The sequence below is a fragment of the Podarcis vaucheri genome (assembly GCF_965113315.1).
Source record: "Podarcis vaucheri genome assembly, chromosome: 4".
Lineage (NCBI taxonomy): Eukaryota > Metazoa > Chordata > Lepidosauria > Squamata > Lacertidae > Podarcis > Podarcis vaucheri.
In genome coordinates, this window is record NC_138762.1 from 77,152,541 (window position 1) to 77,177,859 (window position 25,319).

The window sequence follows — 25,319 nt, forward strand, 5'->3', positions numbered from 1 at the left end:
CCATACAATGTGTGAAACAGAGGTGAGGATTATTACACAAATTTCAAAATATTTAGGAGCCAGAGTGCCCAAAATTAAGGCTGGATCCAATTCCCACTGAAATGAATGGAAGAGATGCTATCAACTGGAACTGAAAGATCATGTCTCACTGATTATTTTGCCAAGCACACAACAGGGCAGTATGAACAAATGTGAGTTTCGTTCTGCCATTTCCTCCCACCAAAACCACAAGGTGCCTTTTAAGATCCCTCCCCATTTAAATTAGTTTGGGGCTTTGGAAAAGAAAAAAGGGAAGCTGCCTCTTGGGCATTCACTTTCAGCCATTCTCGAACCAAGCTAACTTTTTAAACAGCAGTTAGAGGAAAACTAAGGAATGAAGGGATGCTACCAGAAACTGCATGCGTTGAAGTTGCACAAACAGTATGTGTTTGAACTGTACCAAGCTGGTCCTGGGTGAACTGGGACGTGTTCTCTAAGAGCACTAATCTGAGAGCACTATTCTTCCATTTCCTCTCTTTGGCTCCTTGTATTTCTCCAAACCTATTTATAACATGGGTATAGAATTTACTCACATGACGGCTAGATTTCTGAAACAAAAGCATCTCTTTTCTTAAGCATTATTGATCTCATACTTCTTCCATTCAAGTCAGAGGGCGATTCGCTGTAAACAACAGCTTTTTCCAATCTGCACTGGCTTTATTTCAAATTATAATATGCTTCTCTCCATCTAATCACATGGCCAAAACCCAAATCAGAACAGGCTACAATCATTGTGAAAAATAATTTCCCTCATTTACTAATCTTTAAATTGGCTGACTACTTGTCTCATTTCACATTTCAAATATAAGTCGCTTCATAATTTTTCAGTCATTACATGTGATTTATTTTCTCTCTCTTTCTACTCTGATCCATTGTCATTCCCTAGCTCATTCTTCAGGCTGCATCTTTAAACTATAAGCCATTGCCAGGGACTAGGTTTGTTTTTAACTTGTATAGCGTCTAGCACATCAGGCATGCTATAAATAATAAAGTTAAAAACATCCTGTTTTCAACACGTTCCACATGAAGCCGTTCTAGCATCTCAATATGCCTTTGACTGCAAATTAAACTACTTGGAATTGAAAACAGTGCACCTCTGTGCATGTAAACATAAAAGCAATGATGCACAGCTTGAGCTGAGCACAACGGCAAGCATTGAAACATGTTGATCCATAATTTCAATGGTTCTCAGCCAATACATTATCAGAAAACATTTGATGAATTGAGAGAGAAGGTTTGCCACATACAAAAATTATACAGTGCTGTGCTGAATAATAGATACTGACTGCATTGAGTGAAATCCATTTCTTAATCACTCTGATGTGAAAGTTCTTTAGCAATTACTTGATTCAGACAACATGTCTTCCCCACACATATTGTCACACAGCTTATTAAAAAAAGATGTTTAAGATTTAAATTCAATCTGCAAACAGTTGAAAGGCATTGGTTTTCATGTTATCTAAGTTATTTCATAGGGATCAATACACTCAGTTCTTCATCCTTGCATCTTGCTAATTCTTAACAACATATGGCATGAATAACTAGAAACACAGAAAAGTTATCGGTTATGAAGCTTGACAAATCATACACTACTAGTTCTGCACCTAATAAGTTAAAAGAAAAAATATATTATTTCATGAGAACATTTTACTGTTAAAAAATTGTAACTCAGAAATATTAATTATGAAATGACTGTGTGAAATCACAAATACAAATTTGTTGTGAAGACACATAATGAAAATACAGTATGAGAAAGGTAGTTTTCAGTTGCCTTCTCATACGAATTGTTGTATGAATTGTTTTGAAATGTCATACAAGAAAGCAGACTGTTCTCCTATTGAGTTCTAACATATCCTTCAATGTAACACAACAAAGAATTTGGTAGGGCAGCTCTACACACTGTGATCGGCATGGGGTGGGGTGGAAGAATCAGTTACACATTTGTTACAGAAACACAGGTGTAACATATAGACATCCTGCACGTGTATACTTAAAAAAATAATCTGTGTACACTTGGAAATACAATTTCTCTAACCATTTACAAGCCAACAAATCAAAGCACAAGGGGGAAATATGGCCTAGCACGATTTCCCAAACTTGGGCTTCCAGCTGTTTTTGGACTACAAATCCCATCATTCCTGACCATTGGTCCTGCTAGCTAGGGATGATGGGAGTTGTAATCCAACAACAGCTGGGGACCAATTTTGGGAAACTCAGGCCTAGAAGTTCAACAATGTCACCTAAATATATGCTCAATTTGCAAATTCCCACACTCCTGATGGGGCCTAGTTATGTAGTCACAATGAGGCACATGAGAAGTGTCCTAAGAGTCACCATACTCTGACAAATATACAGGAATGAGGCCAACCGAGAATGCCCCTCTATCAGCTGGGTGAAACAGAAGAATCTAATTCAGACTAAACCAGCCTGAACCTTTCAACTGCAGGGACCTGATGTACAGAAATAGTACACAGTATATAATTTTCTGAACTATAAGCAAAGAGCATGAACTATGAACCGGAAGTCCTCAATGCAAATACAAATTAGCAATATATAGAACTAAACAGAAAATGCTGTTAAGCGATTTTGCCAAAGCCCCAAAGCAGAATCCAGCAGTTTCTCACACCTCCTCACATTGTCACTGCGTTAGCGCCTAGTGCACTTCAGCAAAACAGTCACCCAAGCTCTACTCACTCCTTTGGCTTTTCTTGTGCAGACATTCCCTGTTTGACCTGTTGGCCTTATTGAGAAACACCCTATCAGCGTAAGGGCCTATTCAGAGGAGACCTTAATCCACATGTTTCAGGAGAAACATGAGAGTAGCATCTTGAAATAAATCCAAGGAAAAATGGCTCCCACGTCTCTCCTGCAGCATACATTTTGGCCACGTTCAGATCTCAGCTCCGTACACCAAGATCTGCACAAGTTTCACGCACCCGCACACAATCCCTTTGCTCCAGCTTCCTTCCTTTCACTGCGCAAGCAAGCATGCCAGAAAACCACAGTTAACCAGCCACACATGCCTGCCAGACTGGAAACAATGGTTAACAGCTTCCAAACAAGCGAGGACCTAGATGCCGTTTTTAAACTATGGCTCCCTCTCTGGCCTTGTTTGGAAGCTGCTCAGCATAGATACAGAACCTGCTTCTGATGCCAACATTAACTGCAGCTTCCTGGCTGGCTTCCTCAATCATGCTTCAAAGGAGGAGCACAGTGCAGGTGCGTGAAGCTTGTTGACCTGAGATTTGATTGTCTAAATGCAGCCACTTAATCATAAGCACCTCATGGAGAAAAGGGTAAGAAAAATGCCAAAGCGGAGGAGCAGCAGGAAGAAGCCATGGCTGTCATACGCACTTGTATCTTGGGGACAATGGCATGCAGAGGATGGTATGGATGAAGATGATGGGGATGACGAAGATGATGAGGTGTGTGGCTTTATCCAGTACGCACGGGTATCCCCTTTACCTTTCTTGCTAGAACAGCTGGTGTCACACTGAAAAACGTCTTCACAGCTGTCACTATGCAAACGCTCTTTCTGGAGGAGTTTGTCCACCCTCTGGATAATGCATTCAAGACTTTTGTCAACATTCACCCAGACTTTTTCCTGGGAAGGAATGAAAAACAAACGGACTAAGTAAAGACTCCTGTAACTTTAACATGGTTACATCATTCTGATCTCACTGCAGGAAGGATCTTGGGTCAAAATAGCAGTTGAAGAAGCCCGAAGTAGAACAAGAAACTTATCAACACAATGGGCTCAGCCACAAGATTATCTTTCAGGAGAATGTTTTCCATTTTTTATGAGGGTGTATTTTATAGGCTCTCCCTGTAAGGTGCTCAGTACACGTGCTTTACAACCCTTTTCTAGCCATTTTAACTTTGCAACGTAATTAAAAAACAGTCAACATCAGTTTCTGGTTGGATGAAACTGCACAGTTTGATTCAAGTCCTACAAGATGTTACAGCATCCTTTGCTTTCCCCTATAAAAAAAATAAGCATAGCATCCGGGGAAGTTAGAAAACTTGTTTAGATATTGTTGCTCCCATTTGTACAGGCAGTTCAAGAGAGATGAAATCCATTAAATAATGCATATCATTTTCTGTCTCATACCAATATAAACAAGGGCTACAAATTCTGATCATATTTTGGTGGGGAAACTAATTGGGGACTGGCCTTCCTGACACCATTTTTCATTGCTCCTAACAAGAATATCAGTTAACATCATTTATCAGTTTTAAAGCTGATGGCTGACTAGTTGAAGAGCCTTCCAATAGTAGATGCTAGTCTTCAGATTTTGCTTTCCATAGAAAATGTGCCTATAACAGCACTTTCCCCAAAAATTTCCCCCACTGACGACTTGAAAATTGTTGAGATTCTTGGCAGACCAATTCATGCCTTTTCTGCAGCAATTGTAATGCACTGTGCTAGATGTTGTATGATTTATAATTGTAACTTTGTTGCTTTTATTTCTCATATATATATATATATATATATATATATATATATATATATATATATATATATGCTTTCGTAGATTTTCACGGGTACAGGAATGCAGGTTTTGGTGTCTTCGGGTGTCTTCCCGTGTAAGAGTCGGGGTGTCTGTGCGACGTTTCGACGAGGTCTCACTCGTCATCTTCAGGCTGGTGCTTTCGGCTTCTTGTTACTGGAACAGAGCAGAGTCTGGTGTTTGAGTTCCTATAAATACTGTTGAGGGGTGTGGTGTATAGCCTCCAACGTTCTGGGCAGAGAGGAAGTTCCTAGATTAGTGTGCCTTTTCTTCTTTTGTTCCTTAATTACTTGAGGGATATCTTGGGTGATTTCATGAGTGATATTCTGAATATCACTGGGTGGGTCATTAAGTGTAGATTAGTTGCTAAAGCTTTCGTGTCTTGACCTCTTGAGCTTGTGAAGAGTTTTTCTGAGAAGATGGCTGTGCTGCATTTAGTTGTGCTCTGGCTTGGCTTCGTGTATAGGGGCGAGCTGTGGTTTTGTGCCTTGTGCCAGCCAGATCTGTGTAGGGATTGCAGGGGGGTGCAGCATCCGGAGGTGCCACTATAGTTTGGCTACTGAATGGAGTCTGTAATATGTCTGTGGAGAGGGTCTGGCACAGAACGCCGTCACCAATCAACCACACCAGACCCAAACCCAGACCCTCTCCACAGACATATTACAGACTCCATCCAGTAGCCAAACTATAGTGGCACCTCCGGATGCTGCACCCCCCTGCAATCCCTACACAGATCTGGCTGGCACAAGGCACAAAACCACAGCTCGCCCCTATACACGAAGCCAAGCCAGAGCACAACTAAATGCAGCACAGCCATCTTCTCAGAAAAACTCTTCACAAGCTCAAGAGGTCAAGACACGAAAGCTTTAGCAACTAATCTACACTTAATGACCCACCCAGTGATATTCAGAATATCACTCATGAAATCACCCAAGATATCCCTCAAGTAATTAAGGAACAAAAGAAGAAAAGGCACACTAATCTAGGAACTTCCTCTCTGCCCAGAACGTTGGAGGCTATACACCACACCCCTCAACAGTATTTATAGGAACTCAAACACCAGACTCTGCTCTGTTCCAGTAACAAGAAGCCGAAAGCACCAGCCTGAAGATGACGAGTGAGACCTCGTCGAAACGTCGCACAGACACCCCGACTCTTACACGGGAAGACACCCGAAGACACCAAAACCTGCATATATATATATATATATATATATATATATATATATTACTGAAACAAAGACACACAGTGTCTTCACCTGAGTGAAGCTCATGGATCCCTGGTGATCCCTGGACCACAGTTTGAAAACCCAAATCTACAGAATGGAGAGATGTAGTATAAACTAAAGCCCTCAAGCTTTCAGCAGCAAGATTGCTAATAGAAACTGAATCCCAGGTCAACAAACCTACCCATTCTTCTTCATGCCAGTCCACTTGTAGAGAAGATCGGCTATTTCTTCCTGTCCACCTGGCCACCAGGGTATCTTGGTCATTCCTCAGCACCACTTGCTCTTCCTCTACAGAGGTTGGAGAGGCCTTTGAAGCTATATAATCTGGTCTTGCAGCATTCAGCGCATGTATTGAATTTGCCAGCAGTTTGCAGTCGCAGACGGTGACAAGCTGCCGTGTCTGGAAAGTATTGAAACAACAACGTATTTTGCAACTCTTTCTACATTCCATGTTCCATCATGAATTCAGGAACTGCAGAGGAACCACTAAGACTGCCTTGCCATGTTCTCTTACAGTCAAAACTTAATATTCAAACAGAATAGCCAAGGTTGCCTTCTCAGTACATTCAGAGAGACTACAATGGGACATAGGGACTCTTGATCATATCCCGTACCTTATCTGCCAGAATGGCAAGTGTTCTTTCAAGCCCATTGGCGGATCTGTCCTTGGCAGCTCTGGAGAGTCTTTCTGCGTAGTAACTAACTTGAGTTTTCAGGGTATTGATCTGTGCAATAATCTCCTTTGCTCGGATAATATCTTGTGGTATGTACACTATTGACTGGGTATTGGTCGAAGTGCTGGAGGGGTGGAAAAACGGATAATTTTTTTAAAAACATAAAAATAAAAATCAATCCAACAGATCAGCACTGCAATTCTATTCCTTTTTCATGCTGAAAAAGGAGAAAGCACAGGCAAGCAGTTTCTCCCAATTAACTATCAAGCATGAAGAGACCGAGAGGTGCTACAAGGACTCATGTTCATACTACCACCCAGGCCCAACTCTGCCTTTAATGAAGCCAATTGACTGCTCATAACTTCCACAGGGATAGGATATGGCAATCACTGAATGAGGATTTAATGTGACCTATAGCACACTTCTAACTGTGTCTACCCAGAAGAAAGTCCAACTGAATTTAGTGGAGCTTGCTCCCAGATAAGTGGGGCTAGGATTGCAGTATTAGTCTAATCCCCTGCTCCAAACATACATTTATTTATTCATTCACATTTAACAAACATATTTTTTTAAAAGATAATTTATTTCCTACCATTTGGTAGGCTTCAAAGTCTTCTAGGCAGCTCACAGTTACTAGAACTATCACTACTTCATAAATAAACAAAGCAAAACTATTTCTGCTCATAAGCCTTTGACTCAGAATTGACCATCAGTCCTTACCACAATAAGGTCTTCTCTGTGCATGCAAAGATGACATCAGGCAAGAGTTGAGCTCCCCCTAGTGGTTGAGGGAGGAAAACGCTGTTCAAATTCTGCCTTCTACCAACTCAAAAGACCTCAGCTGATGCCTGGTGTCATTTTACACACACAAGAGGATAGTGGAGCTTTGCTTGGCCCCATGTTCAATCTTCCTCACCAGTTTAAATTCATTTAAGCATGAGTCTCAAACCTGCACTGCCTGTGGCCAGCCAAGGCAAACAGACTCCACCAGCCAAGTGCTGTATGGACCGCCATCTGATTGCAACCCTCACTGTTTTTGCAGTCCCAAACATGTTGCAAAACCAGGATGTTATTCTTACCCGTAACCCTCTACCATATATTGCTGATGCAACTACAGAGCTCCCATAATCCCTGTCCCTTGACCACGCTAGCCGGGGCTGATGGAAGTCATAGTCCTACAACATCTAGGAAGGTCACAGGTTCCTCTCTCCTGTCCTAGATCAAAAATGTGTGGGAGAGTGCTATACTGACACAATGCCGAGTTGAAAATAAGATCCCATCATGTGGATATGTAAGCCTAAAGGCACATCTTCTTCTTTTTCAAAACAACAGCTGTTCCACACGGGCAGCAAACTGCTTCTGAAACTGGATCAGGTTTTCAGAGTGAGATGCCAACATGGAACAGGGCTGGTAATATTGGACACTACTTTTGGGGAGTGTGGCTGTTGTTGTACACATCATTTGTTTAGACAAAATGGATCTAGAATTCCTAACTTTGCAGGATCAAAGGTCTTAAAAACCACTGACTGGAAACTGTCAGCAATCGTCATAGCAATTGGGTCATTTATGGCTCTTGACCAGCAATTTCAAGGACAGCAGCCTTTATCAAACTCTGTTTGGCATGTTTAAACCTACTGATTCAAAATAGCTTTAGCATGCCTCTTTTATTGGATTTTTGCCAGGGTTCCTTGTTTCTATATGGGACAGCTGTTTAAAAATTTCTGCACCATCTCAATAGTCACATCCAACTATTCAGAGTTATTAACTGTTTTTCTTACAATAAGGGAGATATCATGCAGGAGAATTAGGATATAATTGGCAGCACAGTCCATGCAGCCTGGTGAGTCTCATATTAAAAGAAGGGAAGCAAATCTATTGCCAAATAAGAGGAAATAAATTATTTGATGGTATGAAGTTCACAGACAACAAACTACTATCTGCCGTCATTCTCCCAAATGAACAGCTATCAGCTTTCACTGGCAACTTGGAGTTCAAAGCCCAAATCATCTAACCAATTTTCATACATTTGTGGATGCATAAAAAGAGTGACCAATATAACGTAAAAGGTTCATGTCGTATTCTGAGTATTTTCAGTTTCTAACAAAAATGGTATCTTAAAGTTGAAGCATTCCAATTAAATTGGCTCCCAATGTTCTAGCAACCAAACTTGGTCTGTGTTAGCTGTTCATTAAGAAGGCAAATAATGCAGATGACAAGATCAAATTAAACCATGCAACATATCCCAGTAAACAACCACATTAACTGAACAAAGCAAAATTAGCAAAAGCAAATGCAAAGTATTAAAAGGGGGAGGCATCTCTGTACATAAACACATTAACTTTTGTTAAAAAAAGAAAAAGATCCAACAGGAAAGTTCTGTCTCCAAACTGAGAAACAGAAAACTCACCAACATTCCTCATAACTGCTAAAAAAAAATAAAACCAAATGAAAGTTAGCCATTATTTGTTAGCAGATACCAAAAGCAAAAAACAAAGCAAAGCAACATTAGATAAACAATGTTAGTTGTTTTAAATATTTTTTCCCAATAAGGTTTGCTTATGTCATTAAAATTGTAAGCAAAACAAAATCATAGTCAATGCAGAATGGTTTATCACTTGCAACCCATTCCATAGATTTCTGGCTGCATCAGCACAATGGGTGCTACATGCGACACAAGGAGCTCGACTGCAAAATGCACAAATAGCTCTGCAATCTGGCAGCATAACACAAATCTATGGGCTGGGATCCAAAGAACTACACAATTTACTTTGCACAGATTTTTTTTGGGGGGGGGTTTACAGTTCATGTTTCTCATTAATCATCAGCCTCCCACCCAAAATACCAAACTGGTTTGTCAATGAAGGAACCTTTAGAAGCGGATTCTGACATGGCACAAGTGTCTGCTATCGAGAGAGGTGGAAGGAGTTAAAAAAAGAACTGCCCTGAAGATTAGTTCTTGCAATCCTGACCCAAGTGTGGGTTGGTTAATAGCTTGGGGTGGATATATAGGTCCTTTTTGGTTTCTCATTTTTCCAATAATAAGTTCAGATTTCCACATCATGGAAATTTATCAGTATTTTAGTATGTATTCTCCTTATATACAGATTTATGTATGCATTTCCCCCTAACACACATTTCTGCAAGCAGTCTCCTCTAATGTAATGCAGTTTTGTATATGTTCACTCATATATGCATTTTTATGCACAGTTCACTTTGATACATTTTTGTTATGAGAACTGCACTGTAATGTTAGAAGATCAAATTCCAAAGGATAGCTGTGTTTTGGTTTCTGTTATTGTTCTGGGAAGTGTAAATTACTGAACAATTCCCCTCATCACTATTAATAACCCTTATGCAGACCTCACAACACCCCACACCAATCCTTGCTGTGACCAGGAGACTTCTAGCAGGCAGGAAGACAGGAAGGACTGGAGATATTATAGAGGAGGAGAAATAAAGGAGAAGCAGCAAGTTCATTGAGTTGCACTGCTTCCTTCCACCCATCCTCTATTCGTGCAACGTTTCCACAACATATTAAACATCAAAAAAATTAGAGGACTGCAGCACCCATGTTCTTCCCAGGTACCAACAGAACCAGCAGGAAGAATAATTCTATTTACCGGACCACCATCTGCTGGTTAAAAACGATACCTGATGTGGCAGTGACAACAAGTCACTTAAAACCAACAGAGATCAAATAATTATAGTTTAGTGTAGACTTTTGCCACATATTTTTCTCCATACAAATATGTTTTTGCAAAATACAACATCAAGTAATAGTAGTGATACAACAGCTAGTACAGACATCTGGTATGTTCCCCAAAAGCCAGTCCTTTGCCAGGAGTTCCACATATGATAAAAACATGGGTCTGACTGTAGCACAATCAGGGTGGGGTGGGGAGATGGTTGTAAGGTGCACGCTTATATGAAATGTCTTCCATAGTGGTTTCAAGTAGAGTGGCTCTCTAAAAGGAAATTTCTGCATGTATTCCTCACGTGCAGATGTTAACTTTCTGGGTGACTGGTTTACCACTGAACCATTTAAACCTGAAAGGGTGGAAACGGCACAAATAGTGTCTTTCCAGCTTAAAAAAACAAGCAAAACTAGAAGCCAGCCCACCCGGCTGCTGTCCTTCTTCCTCCCTGGTTTTGACTGTGGGGACCACAAGACGACGAGGATGGAATCTGCATCTCTATGCTGCATCTGAGATACTTCTGGCCAGCTTAAGAAACTTCTATGGATATGCATTTTGACATTTTCCCAGTACCTTTCCCCCCTTCAGGCATGTATAGACTTAACCTTTTGTATTATGGTGTAGACAGGGAGCAATGTCAGAACTGTGGCAATTCCAGTATGCCAGTTTACTAGCGATTCCCTCTGGGAATCGAGCATCTCACCCAAGGATTAAGATTTACATTCCGTATTTAAAATTTTGTAGCGAAAACACAGAAAGTAGAAGTGTAAATCACTCCTATCTCTTCTGTCTTCCATACGAACCAGCTGCTAGAGGAAACCAGAGAGTGTGCTTCCTCAAAACCATTCCTGCAGTTATAGAATACAAAAGGTTTCTGCTCTCTGATGAGAAAATATAGTAGGAATGCCCACTCCAAAAAGGGTCAGAGTTTACAATCTCATTCTTAAAAAAAAAAGCAAGCACTGATTTAATTTCCTTTTCACAGAACCTAAGATGATTGCTAAAAGACCAAGAAAGAATAGGGAGTCTCGCTCTTTCAGCATGTTCTCAAGAAAGGTCTGTGCCACCTATTAGGAAATGAAAGAGACAGAAGCTAGGAAAATTAGTTTAGCCATGTTCCCATCTGACTGCAGATTGAGAAGCTTCAATAAAGACAGTCATTAAGAATCTTCAAAAACCTTTAGATTGAAAAATTAGGAGAAAGGTTAAAGACCAATTTTCTAGACTATTTCAGGATGTTCCCTGAACATCCCTCTCCCTCTACAGGGAGTAGACACAGTAAAAATGAAGTTGCCAGGAAATTGTGATGCCGTAGCAGTATAAGGAGCAGACAGGGACCCAGGAGCTGCCCACAGACTTCTGATCCTTTGATTTGATTCCAGCTGCTCAGATCAAAGGGTAAAAACAGCCTAGGTCAAACTTAGGGACTGCAGGAATCTACACGTACAGTCAAACCTTTTACACATCTATACAGAAAGGCTAATGCTTATATTAAATATACAATAGCTCATTAAGCTGTCATAAGCTATCTATCTATCTAACTATCTACTTAAAACTGAAGTAAAATTACTGGCTGAAAAATTGGGAAAACCTTCTTCTGTCAAACTCTTTCCATAAACTGGCTCTAATCTTCGTGGTTTTGGACTGAATCTTCCTATATGTAGAAGCAATAAAAAAAGACACAAGGTATTAGATGTTTTTTGCAAAACGGGGGCGACAGGAGAGGGCAGACAGCCACCAAGCATTCTACTTACTGTTTCTTGGCGTCTTCAAATTTGTGCAGCTTCTTCCGCAGGCCTCCAGACTTAAAGCCTTGACAGTGAGCTGCTGGTGCTCCTATGGTTACAATATCATAGTTCTGATCTAAACAAAACCAAAAGTGAGGAGGGGAGGTTTAAAGGAGAATACCCACCATCCAGACTTGGACTGCAAGCCTGTGAGAATTTGTACTACAAGAATGTAATTTGCAAAGCACCTAATATATCTGGGGGTTGACAAGCTTTTTAGACCAGTGGGCATATTTCGATTTCTGAGAGAGTGCTGTGGGGTACCAGTAACAAAACGGCTGCCATGGGGGGCACAGCATAACACAAATTAGAGAAAGTGCTGTCATGTTGAAGCTTTTCCTGTAATAATATTTCTGTACTAGGAAAGGAGTAACCTTGTTGAGTTTCTGCCTGCCATACAGCTGCCAAAGGCACAAAACCCCTACTTTTGCCCAGTGCCACCCCTAAACCACTTGCCTGGGTGTAAGCCCTATTAAACACAGACTTACTTCTGAATAAACAAGTATATTATTGTTCTGTAAGTTAACTGAACAGTGCATTCTTAATGAGTGCCTGGGCTTCAGCCTTTAACTCCTGCAGAGCAGGAGACATTCCTTAGAGTCTCTGCAAATTTTCATACTTTGCTGTTGCCATTTTAATGGAAGAGAGGGGTCTTTAAAATCCACTCACGCTGAGTATGTAGTAGTATTTGCAGAAAATAGCTTCTAGAGACTACCTGATCTCAGACGAACCCAACACAGGAAAGATGCATCCTGATTGCTAGGGAAAAAATGGAAGGGCAAACTATGGAGAATCCGAGGACTAGAAAATAAGGCAAAAGCAGGAGAAGTAGACTTAAGTGGAGGGGGAAAGAGCAGCCCCTTAGGAACCCAGGGGTTCCAATGCCGGGTCTCTAAAGCATTCACTTATCAAAGCTCTGGTTTCATTGGTTGGCTAAAAACACAGGCAAGCAGGAACAACCAGGCTGGCTCATTTCACAGTAACGCTTTGAAGTACCCGAATATTTCACTTCATAACTTTTTCTGTAGGAGGGCTAGAAACTTTCTTTTTTCAAAAAAATGAAAGCTGTAACTCAACAGTAGAGCACATAAGTTGCATGAAAAAGTTGCAAACTCAAACCCCAACATCTCTGTGAAGGATTGGGGGGGGGGGAACTCACACACACACACACACACACACACAGAGAGAGAGAGAGAGAGAGAGAGAGAGAGAGAGAGAGAGAGAGTAGAACCTACAGGATATATGAGCAAGAAAAAAATACCTGAACCTGCATCATCTTGGACTCTCATTCGCTGTATGTGTAAATTTGTGGGCACAAATTCCAGCTTTTTGTCAGCTTTCAGGCTACTTGCTTTGAACGATGGACCTGAGGATATAAAGAAGATGATTTCTGCATGCTCAGTCCATAAAAATGTAATCACCAAGAAAAAAATTGTTGACAAATTGCAGTACAAAAACTGCAGCATGAAGTTGGTACTGGCAATGAGATTTCCTAAAGGGCCTCTTTGAAAATGATGGACGGTATGAAGGAGAAATGTTGGGAATGTTCAGCACCCCTCTCTTTTTCTGTTAAAAGTGAACTCCATCTCTCCCCCCCCCCATGCAACTGAGTAAGTCCTTTGTTTAAATAGATGATGCTAGTCCCACCACACGGCAACATCCACACCATACATTTAAACCACATTTAACTGCATATTCAAGGCACCTGGCTTACGCCAGAGAATGATGGAAACTTAGGATGGTGTGGTTGGACAATAAGTGGCAAGTTTTTTGTTTTGTGTTTAAAGAATGGAATGCTGAAGTCAAAAACCCAGATACAAAACAGAGGTAAGAAAAGTTAACGGTACACAATCCACTTGCACCACAGGTGGAGAATCCCAGTAGGAATCTTCAAAGCCCTGTTTTCTTTCTTCCTCCATCTACGTACGCAGATGGGCACACCTCATATTACTTTTAGGCTCCGGGCAAAGTCCTTGCTGTTCTTCTGTGCTTTTAATGGTAATCAGGATCCTTTCAATGGTTTCCTGCTGCTGCTTTCATCTGCTCTCATTGTTTTCCCTTGTGGTTTTAATGTCACTTTCCAGTTGTTTGAAATTTACTGTTCCTTGTGAGCTGCCTTGGCATTTGCATCAAAAGGCAAGGTATAAACAGATGCACATTCAGGGAATGGAAAATCTCTTAGATCTTCAAGCTAGCCTTCCCTCCAGTTACTTGCACTGAACAGAGAAGGATGGGCTGGATGAGGTTGCAGGGAAAATGCCCAACATGTTTTTCTTTCTGAAGGGAAGGATAAGAGAGCATCCTTTCCCCATTTCACATACAGAAGCTTAGTGGACTAGCAGTTAAACCCTGCAGCTCTGGTGACAGGATAGTATGCTCTGAAGCAAAGTAAATAAGGGAAGAAGGAGATGAGTGGCAGCAAGGGGGAAGAACTGGGGATGCTCAGAAGGCAGAGCCAGGAACTGCTTCTTCCGCCTAGCATCTGTCACCTGAGGTGGTTGTCTCCCTCTGCCTAGTGCTAGGGCTGGTCCTGCGTGCACTTCCTTATGTCCTACCCAGTTGCCCACACATGTGTCTGGGCACAGATGGAGGTGGAAGGGAGAGTGAAACAGAACTTTTTTAGTGCCAATGCTCCACGCCCAGGCACTACATCTGTGGTGCAAATAGGATGTGCCCACTTTTAACCGTTTTTCTCTAGAGAACAGCTGAATCATACGTTACATCAGGTGTTTTAAAAATAATCATACAAACATAGTTCCAAACATGCATTCTGTATTATGTGGAGGTGGTGGTAAAGATGTCAGTTACCTTTGTACTGGTGAAGGTTTGTGAGGTTTTCCTGGTACGTTAGAATAATCGTTTGGTACTGAGTAACTATTTGCCGACGAAGACTTTCCCAACAAGGGGACAGCTCTCCCAGTTCTTCAAGTTCACAAACCCTACACAAAAACACCCCAAAAGACAGGGAGATGCTATTAATTTGGTTGTATGACCAACAAAAAGCAAAATCTGTCTTCAACTATATCTATTACTAGCCCCTTCCTCAAGCACATCAGTGCCATTTTGAGACATTAGTCAAGTTTGGGCTGGTTTCTACACTGTTTGAAAGATAAGCTTAACTGACTTGCAGTTCAACTTCATGAAAGGCACTCTCTGAAGCACTGGGGAAGAGGGGGATTTCCCCATCATACCTGTGAAATTTTGCGAGTTTCCATTTGTAAACATTGAGCTCCAAAAAAGGTCAAAGGAAATGTCTCAGAATGCAGTGCTACAAAGGGATGAATTCAGCTGTGCTTCTGATCCAATGAACACCTCTTCTGTTAGCAGAGAGGAGGTGACTCTTGAGATTGCTCCCTTCAGCCAGCCAAAAATATTCTCTAGAAAGTTAGGGGACCCCCTAGGCTGTGTCCACACCATAAATTTAAAGCACAACTTCCCCCTCCACAAAAGAATCCTGAGAACTGTAGCTCTGTAAGGGGTAATTTACAGCTCTCAGGATTTGAGGTGGGATGTTAAATGTGCTTTAAATTTATGGTTTGTGCATGGCCCATAACAGCATTTGATATCCTGTGGAGGGCTGCAGGCAATCAGCATTAATTGCCTCCCCCCTCTTCCATCAGGCTATGTGTCCACTAGACCAAAGACTCTTCTCCAAACCTAAGTACACTTTTTATTTGTGGAAGGGTCCCATTGGAAGCAAACACAGGTTCTAAACCATGTATGTCTGAGTGCGGAAATGAGCAGGGAAAGGGCTTGGCACGGTTTCTCTCCATCATCTGCTTATGTTTTCTAAAGTCCCTCCCTCCCAAAGCACCTTTGTTGGGTTTTTTTAAAAAAGGTGTTGTGGCACTGTTACACCTGACAGTCATACAGAACAATATACTATCTGCACAAAAGACTACAGCCAATCCTTACACTTGCCTTAAACCAGACAAAACTACAGGTTCATTCTGGTGCATTGTGCCATCTCTTGTGTGACTTCATGGAGGCTAACCACACAGGTGTCCCCACATTTGGGAAGAAGCACAAAACCCTGATTCTACAAATGCCTCTAAGTTTGATCCTAGAAACAGGAAACATGCAGTGTTGATGCTTGTGTGATTATTGCATCATCAAAAAGCATTCCGTTTGGTTTGGTTTGGCCTCACTTCTGTGGCACATGCGCTAAAATTGAAGCATTGCAACAGGACAATATTTTCAAGTGCACCATAGCCACAGCTCAGCATCATTACTGAGGACAGAAATGGGTAGAATTAGACATTACTTGCATGCCATCAAAGGTGACCTGGAACACAGGCCAGACGGACAACCTGACTTGCCCTGCAGAGGTACCTATAGAAAGCCATGTGAGCATATTTTGCTATTCTGAAAATGGCAGGAGAGGTTTTCCCTTTTTAAAGGGGAAAGGAGAGAGATTTGGAGGGACCCTGAAACCAGGCCCGTGCAAGGGAGCAGCCAGCCAGATATACTTGCCCCAGGCCTTGGAGGACTAAGCTGGCCAGAAGGCTGGGGGAAGGGAGCTAGACCCTGCCAGGGACTGACTGCTTTTTTGTTTCAGTTTATAACTTTATTCTAACAAGACCCACACCCTGGGCCTCAGACAAGCTCCCCACAGGCCTGCCTAAAACCTAGCCATCTGATGGCACTCTGCCTGTGGAAACTAAATCAATTCAGAGTTTGCTATTGTAAGTGACACATTCTTTGGAGGGGTGAAAACGAGAGTGACTGGCTCTGTGTCAAGCACTGGAAGAGATCACTTCTCACTCATGTGGTTCCATCAAACTCAGCAACCCTCCCTGAGTCATTTCCCTCCTCTGCAAAGCCTGTTTCTTCTCATTCCTCTTTGGCTTGTGATGCCAATGAACTCATTTAAGCCTTTTTTAAATGTCACATGCAGAGTAAGGTTTGAGAAATGTTTTCAATACATCTGTGTTACTAGGAATCAAAAGGTGCAAATGTCAGTACATTGTCAATGCATAACCCTTCATGACTGAAGAATTAGGACCATTGTTCATTACTAGTATCCAAAGACATCCTTTTTCTTCAAAGCCCACCGGACTAAGTCCGACTTCCCACCCACCCCAAAATGTTCCGCTATGCATAATTAGGAAATGTGTCTGTACCTTTCCACCCTGCACACTAGATATGCCCAAATGCTGCTGGATTTCATACACAGGCATAACATTTGACTAGAAAGAAGAGCAGGGTGGATGGAGCAACAAGCCGCCACCATGGAGCAGTCATCTACTTTAAAAACTGCTGCTGAAACATAAGCAGGTTTGGGGCTTCAGGAGCCATGTGCCACTCCAAAAACCTTATTCCCAGACTGCGCCACTCTTCTCTTTTCCCAACCCATTGCCAGGAGGTTTGCTTCTCTGCCATGTTCACAGAAACACAGCCCTTCCCAACTCTTAAAAAGAAGTATTTCAAAGATACTTGCCCAAAACTCATGGAAAAGTGCCCTATTCAGGACTTCTCTTCCATACACAATAAGAAGGAGAGCAGAGCAATGCTCAATGTTCCCAGTGACACCTGTGTCCATCCTGACCCAGCATCCTGCTTGAGTTGGAAGGAGAACATCTGCAGCAGGGAGCCTGCTGTTCTTATTGAAGTTCCACATGCAATTTAGGATCAATTTAGTTTATCAAATGGGGGACACATGGAGAGCCAGGGGGTATGATTCAGGGGCGGGGACAGACAGTGTATTCCCTCCTCTCCCTCACACAATTCTAATCACGTGAGGGACCTGAACATCCAAATAAGGCTCAGATAACAACTGTGAACAAGCTACAAAGTATTACCAATCAACTTCGGGAGGTATATAAAATGAAAAAATACAGAGAGGTATGGGAGAACACCGGGAAATGTTTCTTGGCCGATACCATGATTGACTATAGGATTAAGTTGGACACAAACCCACAAGTATGTTTTTATCAGCAATATTTGCTTCTCTTCAAATCAGTGAAAACTGATGTGTCCAAAGAGAGTTCCCTGTGATACCTTCATTGAACTTTACATATGTTTTTAGTGTAGATGCCTCCTAATTTTTGCCATTGCCCTAATTTAGTTTCCTAACTCAATACAAAGCTACTACAAAAGGAGTCAAGTAGCCAGTGACCACTAAATGAATTGAGGTCCAACAAACCATAGTAATAGCCAAGCAAAATGAGCAGCAGATGATGTATGCAGAAATCAGAGTTTCAAATATAATAATATTTCATCACCTTTAAAATAACTTTTCAACTAGGCTGTGTAACGCCAGGAGCTTCAAAACAGTAAAAGGCCATGGGAACCAGTTCTCATTAAAGATTTACCTCAAAGCTTGAGGTTGGCTTTTTATAGAACTGCGGCTGAATAATGTAATAGCAACAGCAGCACTTCTCATGGCATACTCGGTTTATCCTGAGTCCTGACTCCACTTGAGCTAGCCAGATTATCATTATATCTATCAAAAAGTTATCTGATAGTATAAACTGACAAAGCCCTGATTCAGTTCAGCTGGTAACATCTTTCAGTCACAGGAAGACAGAAGGGAATCACATCCTAACTGTTAACTAGGCTGAAAACAATCCATGACAGTTCAGGCAGCCAAAACCAGAATTTGTTGTTGATTTTTGGAAAATCAGCCTAAATTTGCAAGTTCATAAAATGGGTCTGTGCCACTGGGACTTGGACGTTCCTAGCAATACTCCTTCAAAAGATTTTGCAAGGCAGGTCAGGAGAGTGGGTCAGAAATGCAGAGCTGTGAGGGCAGGTATTTACAACGAAGCTGCATACAATATATTATTTTCTTAATAACTTCAAAAACATTTTTATAGGGACTGCTCTTGTGGTGCTGGTGGGATTTACCTGGCAGCATCTTCCTCAAGTAGCAGTTTCACAAACTGTCTGGGAATGTGTAGGGAGAGCACGCTCTCTGCCATTTGTTCCAAGATCCGAAGGTGGTTCCCATCCGTGGTGGGGAAGCGATACATCCGACAAATGGCCCCTCCAAACACTAAAATGTTAAAAGACATAATTTGCTGCCAGATAATACAAACTCCGTTCCTCTAACACCAAAGTTGTTAAGAGGCTCAGAGATTACAAATGGCCTACTACACCAAAACATACAAAAGATTAATGTAACAGCATTGCACTTAGTTAACTCCCCGCCCCCACCCAATGCACATATTCAAACAACCACAGCAAAAGCAGAAATTGAGGTTTGATCAATTCTTGAATCACTTTTCCATATACTGCATTTTTTTATTTTAAAAATGTGCATTAAAAATGTTATAGTCATAGACATGTATATTTGGGTTACAACGCAGATGCCCAACAGCTTTATAATGAGCTTTTCGGGACCACACCTTTGCAGGCAATCCTGATCCCACAACCCAAGGTTCATCCACATGACATGGCCTGGACTTTTCTCCTGTACACAATCACATAAATTGTGTGGCTGTTTGTTTCCAAGTAGTGTCTTAGCTTCCCAGTACTGATGTCCAAGGAGAGTGCTACCATAATAATAGATATTGGTTAAAGGAAGCCTTTATTAGCAACAGCATAGATGATGCTAGATAAGCGTTTGGATGAGTAAGGCTCTGTGTCCAACAAACACTGAAAAATAAGCAATTCTGTTTAGTTTACCACTCTGCAGCAAGCCACTCAGAATGAGTTCACATGACGAAGTTATATAGAAAAGAGTCTCAATGGAGTATGTATATGGACACACACACAATTATTTTGTTGCATCATTCTTACAAGTACATCCCCAGCTGATGAAACATGACTGAAGACAGATGTGATATGGAAAGGGAGCTCACAGCACAACCCTCCAGCTATCTTAGGCAGCTGGGCTGCAGGGCAGTTTGCCTCCTCCTATGGCTGGGAAACAAAACAAGCAGGGAGAGGCACAAAAGGATTTATCAGCATTCCATCTGCTGGTTACAACAGAAACAGCTGTGGATATATCTTTCTAGAAGAGACCTGGAAGTGTCTTCCCAGTGTTGTGAGCTGCCTCTGTCTTCAGCCAGTGATACAACGGTGGTCAAGATCCAAAGGTTTATGTGCATTTGCTAGGGCAGCCTTCCCTAGTCTGGTGCCCTCCAAATGCTTTGGACTGCAACTCCCATAATCCTCAACTACTGACCTGCTAACTGGGACTAAAGGGCATTGTAGTCCAAAACCAGTTTAGGGAAGGCTGCTCTAAGGGCTTCCCTTCCTCCTCCTGCAGCTCTTTGTGAATGTGGGCTGCCATGTGCTTCTAACAGAAGCCCTTCCAGAGACGTGTTTCATACAGCACATGGCACTGCAACTGTGAGCAAAAAACTGGCATGTCTCTCTGTGCATGCAGAGAAGCACTTAAGCGACACACAAATACGCTTTTTCTAGATCACACAGCATATCAACTGTTGCCACTGAAAACTAACTTTTGCTTCCAGTGATGTTTTTTGGGGAAAACCTTGCAAGACATTTTGCATCAACAACTTTATGCTACAACTCTGCTAGTACTGCTTGCTTCTATCATCTATCTATCTATCTATCTATCTATCTATCTATCTATCTATCTATCATTTTATGAAAATTTCAACCCAGTGTGCAGCAGCTGTGAAGAATTCACTGCAAGGGATCATGAAGAAAGGACAGTTCTGGTTGCCTCATCTCAAAAAAAGATATTGTAGAGTGTGGAAAGGTTCAGGAAAGGGCATCCAAAATGATAAAGGACAGAGCAATTCCCTTATAAGGAGAGACGTTGGGCTATTTAGCTTAGGGAAAAGGCTTGTATGAGGCGACATGGCAGAAGTTCATAAAATTATTCATGGCATAGTGGATCGAGAAAACGTTTTCTCTTTCTCGTAACACTGGAATTCATAGACATCCAATGCAGCTGAATGTTGGAAGATATTAAGGCAGTGATGGCCACCTATCTAGATGGCTTTAAAAGAAGATTAAGCAATTCATGCCGGAGAGGGCTATTGATGGCTAGCAGCCATGATTGCTCTGCTTAGTTGGAGCTGAACAAAATAACACAACACGATGGCCAATAACAATGGCACTAAACACTATATTAGTCCAATACAAATGATCAGAAATGGCAACCCAAGTTTCTAATGCTTCTGAATACCAGTTGCTGGAAATCGTAGGAGGGGAGAGGGCTCTTGTGCCTGGGTCCTGCTTGCAGGTTTCCCACTGGCCTCTGGTTTGCCACTGTGAGAATAGGACACTGTACCAGGTGGGCCATTGGTTTGACCCAGAACGCTCGCCTTATGTTCTTAGGCTCTTAAATTCAGATCAGGAGTGCACCCCTGTCCCCATCTACTTATATGCATGTCGTCAAGATGACACATCAGTCAAAACAAATGCAGATACACCCAGTTCCTTTAATGCAGTCAAGATTGTGACTCAGCATACATTTGAAGATTAGGAAGTCGTTTGCTGGAACACTGAGCTATATGGGATCCACTTACCGGATTTTAACAACACGTCTTTCCGTAATGAAGCATATTTCGATCGGATTCCTAAAGATTCTGTTAAACTTTCATCAACTGACAGCACAGTCTGAAGAAAACGAGAATAGTATTAATACACAAAACACAATGCTTCATCACTGACTTTTTAAAAAATACAGTGGTGCCTCGCAAGACGAAAATAATCCGTTCCGCGAGTCTCTTCATCTAGCGGTTTTTTCGTCTTGCGAAGCAACCCTATTAGCGGCTTAGCGGATTAGCGCTATTAGCGGTTTAGTGGCTATTAAAGGCTTAGCGGATTAGCGGCTAAAAGGCTATTAGCGGCTTAGCGGCTTAGAAAAAGGGGGGAGCGAAAAAAATCGCAAGACTCGCAAGACGTTTCCGTCTTGCGAAGCAAGCCCATAGGGAAATTCGTCTTGCGAAGCGCATCGAAAAACGGAAAACCCTTTCGTCTAGCGGGTTTTTCGTCTTGCGAGGCATTCGCTGGGGCACCACTGTAAAATGTACTGAGCTATAGAGGACTGTTTACTTCTGAGACATTTTCAATAAGACCTGCTATCAGATAAATGTGTAGCATTCAGGGATGTTTTACATGCAGCTACAGCATAAAGAAACCCTGAGCTATATTTGTGTATATTCTGCCACCTGTCAGTTTGATAATCCCCAGTGGAATTCATGGACTCTCTCTCTCTAGTCTTGACCAGTGAGAAAAATAAAAATTGACAACAAGATACACGCTTCTGAAATTATTGTTCCGCAGTGAGATACCCATCAGCATGGAATAAAATCCCAGATATACTTCCTGATATTATAGTGGCACAACTACTGCAATCATGGGACTGGTTGCTGTGCTATGTACAGTATGCTTGCCCCCTGAAAGCTTGCACCCAAGTAAGGTCTGAACAGCTCCATGGGTTAAAAGAACAGCAACACAGTGTGAATTGTCCTTGAGGATGGTTGGGAAAAGTTGTAAAAGAAGGTGGTGAGGAGATCATCAATCACATCTTTTATTTCCAGCATTGTCTTGAGAAGGAGGGCAAGATATTCACTCACCCTTCCATTGATGGTGTCAGGAGACCTGGTAACTGGAGGCCTTTGGTCTGTTTTTTCTTCCACTTGCCATCCTATGACTGTAATGTTGCCAACACGGTCACTTTCAGCAGATCTGCAACACACACATCATTGCTGCGATCCATCAGCTAGGACTACTGATTTGGTTGCTGTTGCACATACTATGCCAACTGGCTAGAGACCCCAATTCTTACAGCTTCCTCTGTCGTTAACTCTTTCTAGCTACATAAATGGAGACTCAAACAAAAAGATCAGGATCCAACACTGCTAAATAAAAATATTAAAATATAAGAAAGACGCTAAATGCATGGATATGTGTAGCCTTGGGTATTTTGTAACCTCTTGCAATCCAAGGTTTGGTAAAATCATTCTCTCAGCCCTTGGAGCTTATAGTACTAGTTTGTAGTGCTTTACAGGCCTTACAGAAGCAAAATGCACAGGTCCCTGCCCCAAGGAGTTTACAGTACGCATTTCAAATACAGGGCAGGCAACAAAGCGGGAAGAGAAGGGGAAAACAGGAGAGACATGTAATGGAGAAGGGATACTAGCAAATGTAGTTGCATCTGCTTTGGCATTAAGCCAAAGGCCTAAGACAAAATTCAAAAAAATAAATGTGATGTTGAGGCTGAAGTGCAGAAGGACACTTCTGAAAACTTATATGCATGTATGTAATTGACTTTGCCAGATGCAATTTCCTCGTCATTGTGATCTATGAAAGCTCTGCCAAACAGAATCGTTACCAATGTTTTGCATTTACATCTTTATATTCCTTCAGAATCTGGGAGCTGGCTTACTGATACACATTTAAATTAGCTTTTCTGACATGCCCTGAAATTGGCTTTCATTTCTAAGTATAAACAAAACACAAAAACCCACAGAACTTATTAAAGTGCAGATTTGGAACACATACAACTGTGAAGAATGAGGTTTTAGAAGATTAAAATAATACTTTATATCAATGGTTTCCCTATCGCACAAGTAACACATGAAAAAGACTCCTGAGGTGTTGGTGTTCAAGTCTCTGTTTTTATGCTAGGTGGGGAAGATCACAAAACAAATATTCTACTTTACCAAAGTTCTACTAACAAGAATTACCAGAAAGCCTCTGCCCTGTGCAAGATTTGTGCTGAACATTAAATTGTCTTACAGTCACTCGGGATGAGAGGAAACTTTGAAGTTCCAATATTTATTTCATTACAACACAAAATTTTAAAAAGGTCTCGTTGAGCATTCATAGCCCTAAAAGCCTGGACACTTCACTTCCTGAACTGGGGTGCAATAAAGGACCCCAGTTTAAACAGCATTAATCATGCAGTTAAATGGCCTAGTTTTCCAATAGTACACACTGATGTGGAAGCCTGATTCTTTTCAAATGAACAAAAATGGAGCACAAACCTTAGTGTTAAATGCAACCTATGGTTCCTCTCCTTAAGTAACTGCTTTACAGTGAACATCACAGAACCCAATAGATACATCTGGAAAAGACAAGTAACGTCAACGCAGAGGACATTTTAATCCTAAACTAATAACGTTTCTAATTTCTATTTACAAAGCTCATTCCTATGGCTTCAAGGTGATGTCTGAAACCAAAGCCTCTCACTTTCTCTGGCTCAGTACTGACATCGTGCCAGAATACAGAATGCACTAGCAATACTTTAGAATGATAGCTTGACTTTCCTAAGCCTGCAAGACTCGAATCACAATTTAGAGTGGCTTGTCTGCCTTCATTTTCTATCAGTGCAGTATTCAGGTTCATAAGTTCACTTCTGTCTCTAGGATTCAACAGTCTTCAGAGACAGAACAATGGCTGAAATGTCAAAAGCAGGGCTTTGGGATTATGCTTTGCTAGACGATTACATACATACCATATTTTATCAATTCAGACATCACACCAAGCCTTGGCTAGTTTTATAAACTACAATTTGGCAGTGTGTGTGTGAGAGAGAGAGAAACTACAAGCATGATTATTTTTAATCAGTTGGATCTACAGATTCCCACTCTCCATCAGAGGAAGGGAACCACTGGATACAGTCCAGAATGAGCATCTTCAAGCACATGTTTAGAATGCTCAGTTAACAATACCATCTCCTAAGGTGTTGTGGAGTGGGGAGAGACCTTTTCCAACCTAAGGGCCAAATTCCTTCACAGGCAACTTTCCAGGCACCACATACCTGTAGTGGGCGGAGCCAAGGGCAAAATAGTGGGTGGGGCAACAGATATGACTCATACTTAGTACAGTGGCCTACGTTTTAGCCTCACAAAAATGTCTACACAAACCCCTCTCTCCATCCTCAATCCAGACAAGCAAGAGGATTTGTCACAGTTCAAGGACACATTCCAGCCAAGCAAAAGCACATGAAGGAGGCCTAAAAGCAGGGCTAGTGACGGATGTGATGTGGAGGAGAGGCATGGCCTGCAGACACTCCTGAGGGCTCGATGGAGAGGGCTGGATTTGGCCCTCAGGCCTCAGGTTCCTGACCCTAGCACTAAGACAGCAATCCTAACTCCATTTAGCCAGGAGTAAGCCCTGCAGAATTCAACAGGACTTACTTCTGAATAGATAAGGTTAGGATTAGACCGTTAGTGCTGGCCTCCAAGGGGGAGAACAGGCAGTGTACCTCAGACCAAAGGCATATGCAACATTTTGTTTACACTGAACATGAATGAGAAAGAAGACATTTGGTGAATCGGACTTACAGTTCCCTGAGATCTATCTTTAACATCATATACAGAAAGTTTTATTTGTGTCATCTGGTTAATAAGAGAGTCTTGAAAAAAGGCAATACTGCTTAGAAAGATAGGGTTGCTTGTTCCCTGCAATTAAAAAAAAAAAAAGGAGAGAAAAAGTTACGTTTGGATAACTTG

The 25,319-nt window shown here is 41.7% G+C and overlaps 1 protein-coding gene across 18 annotated transcripts in view; it reads right to left on the reverse strand.

The window, feature by feature from the left end:
- The window catches only part of INPP4A (inositol polyphosphate-4-phosphatase type I A), a 96,422-nt gene that overhangs the window by 21,748 nt on the left and 49,355 nt on the right, over window positions 1-25,319 (reverse strand). For 4 of the 18 annotated variants that reach the window (XM_082220049.1, XM_082220044.1, XM_082220047.1 and 1 more), the window contains exons 7-18: window positions 25,152-25,268; window positions 23,850-23,929; window positions 22,437-22,548; window positions 21,384-21,474; window positions 18,784-18,931; window positions 14,743-14,873; window positions 13,196-13,300; window positions 11,902-12,010; window positions 11,718-11,801; window positions 6,393-6,576; window positions 5,960-6,178; window positions 3,394-3,643 (exon numbers count right to left, since the gene is read on the reverse strand). In XM_082220049.1, coding sequence (XP_082076175.1) covers window positions 3,394-3,643; window positions 5,960-6,178; window positions 6,393-6,576; window positions 11,718-11,801; window positions 11,902-12,010; window positions 13,196-13,300; window positions 14,743-14,873; window positions 18,784-18,931; window positions 21,384-21,474; window positions 22,437-22,548; window positions 23,850-23,929; window positions 25,152-25,268 — 1,630 coding nt within the window. Of the gene's footprint in view, window positions 1-3,393; window positions 3,644-5,959; window positions 6,179-6,392; window positions 6,577-8,859; window positions 8,878-11,717; window positions 11,802-11,901; window positions 12,011-13,195; window positions 13,301-14,742; window positions 14,874-18,783; window positions 18,932-21,383; window positions 21,475-22,436; window positions 22,549-23,849; window positions 23,930-25,151; window positions 25,269-25,319 lie in introns of all 18 variants that reach the window. The other 14 variants (XM_082220038.1, XM_082220050.1, XM_082220035.1 and 11 more) reach the window with 6 other exon arrangements.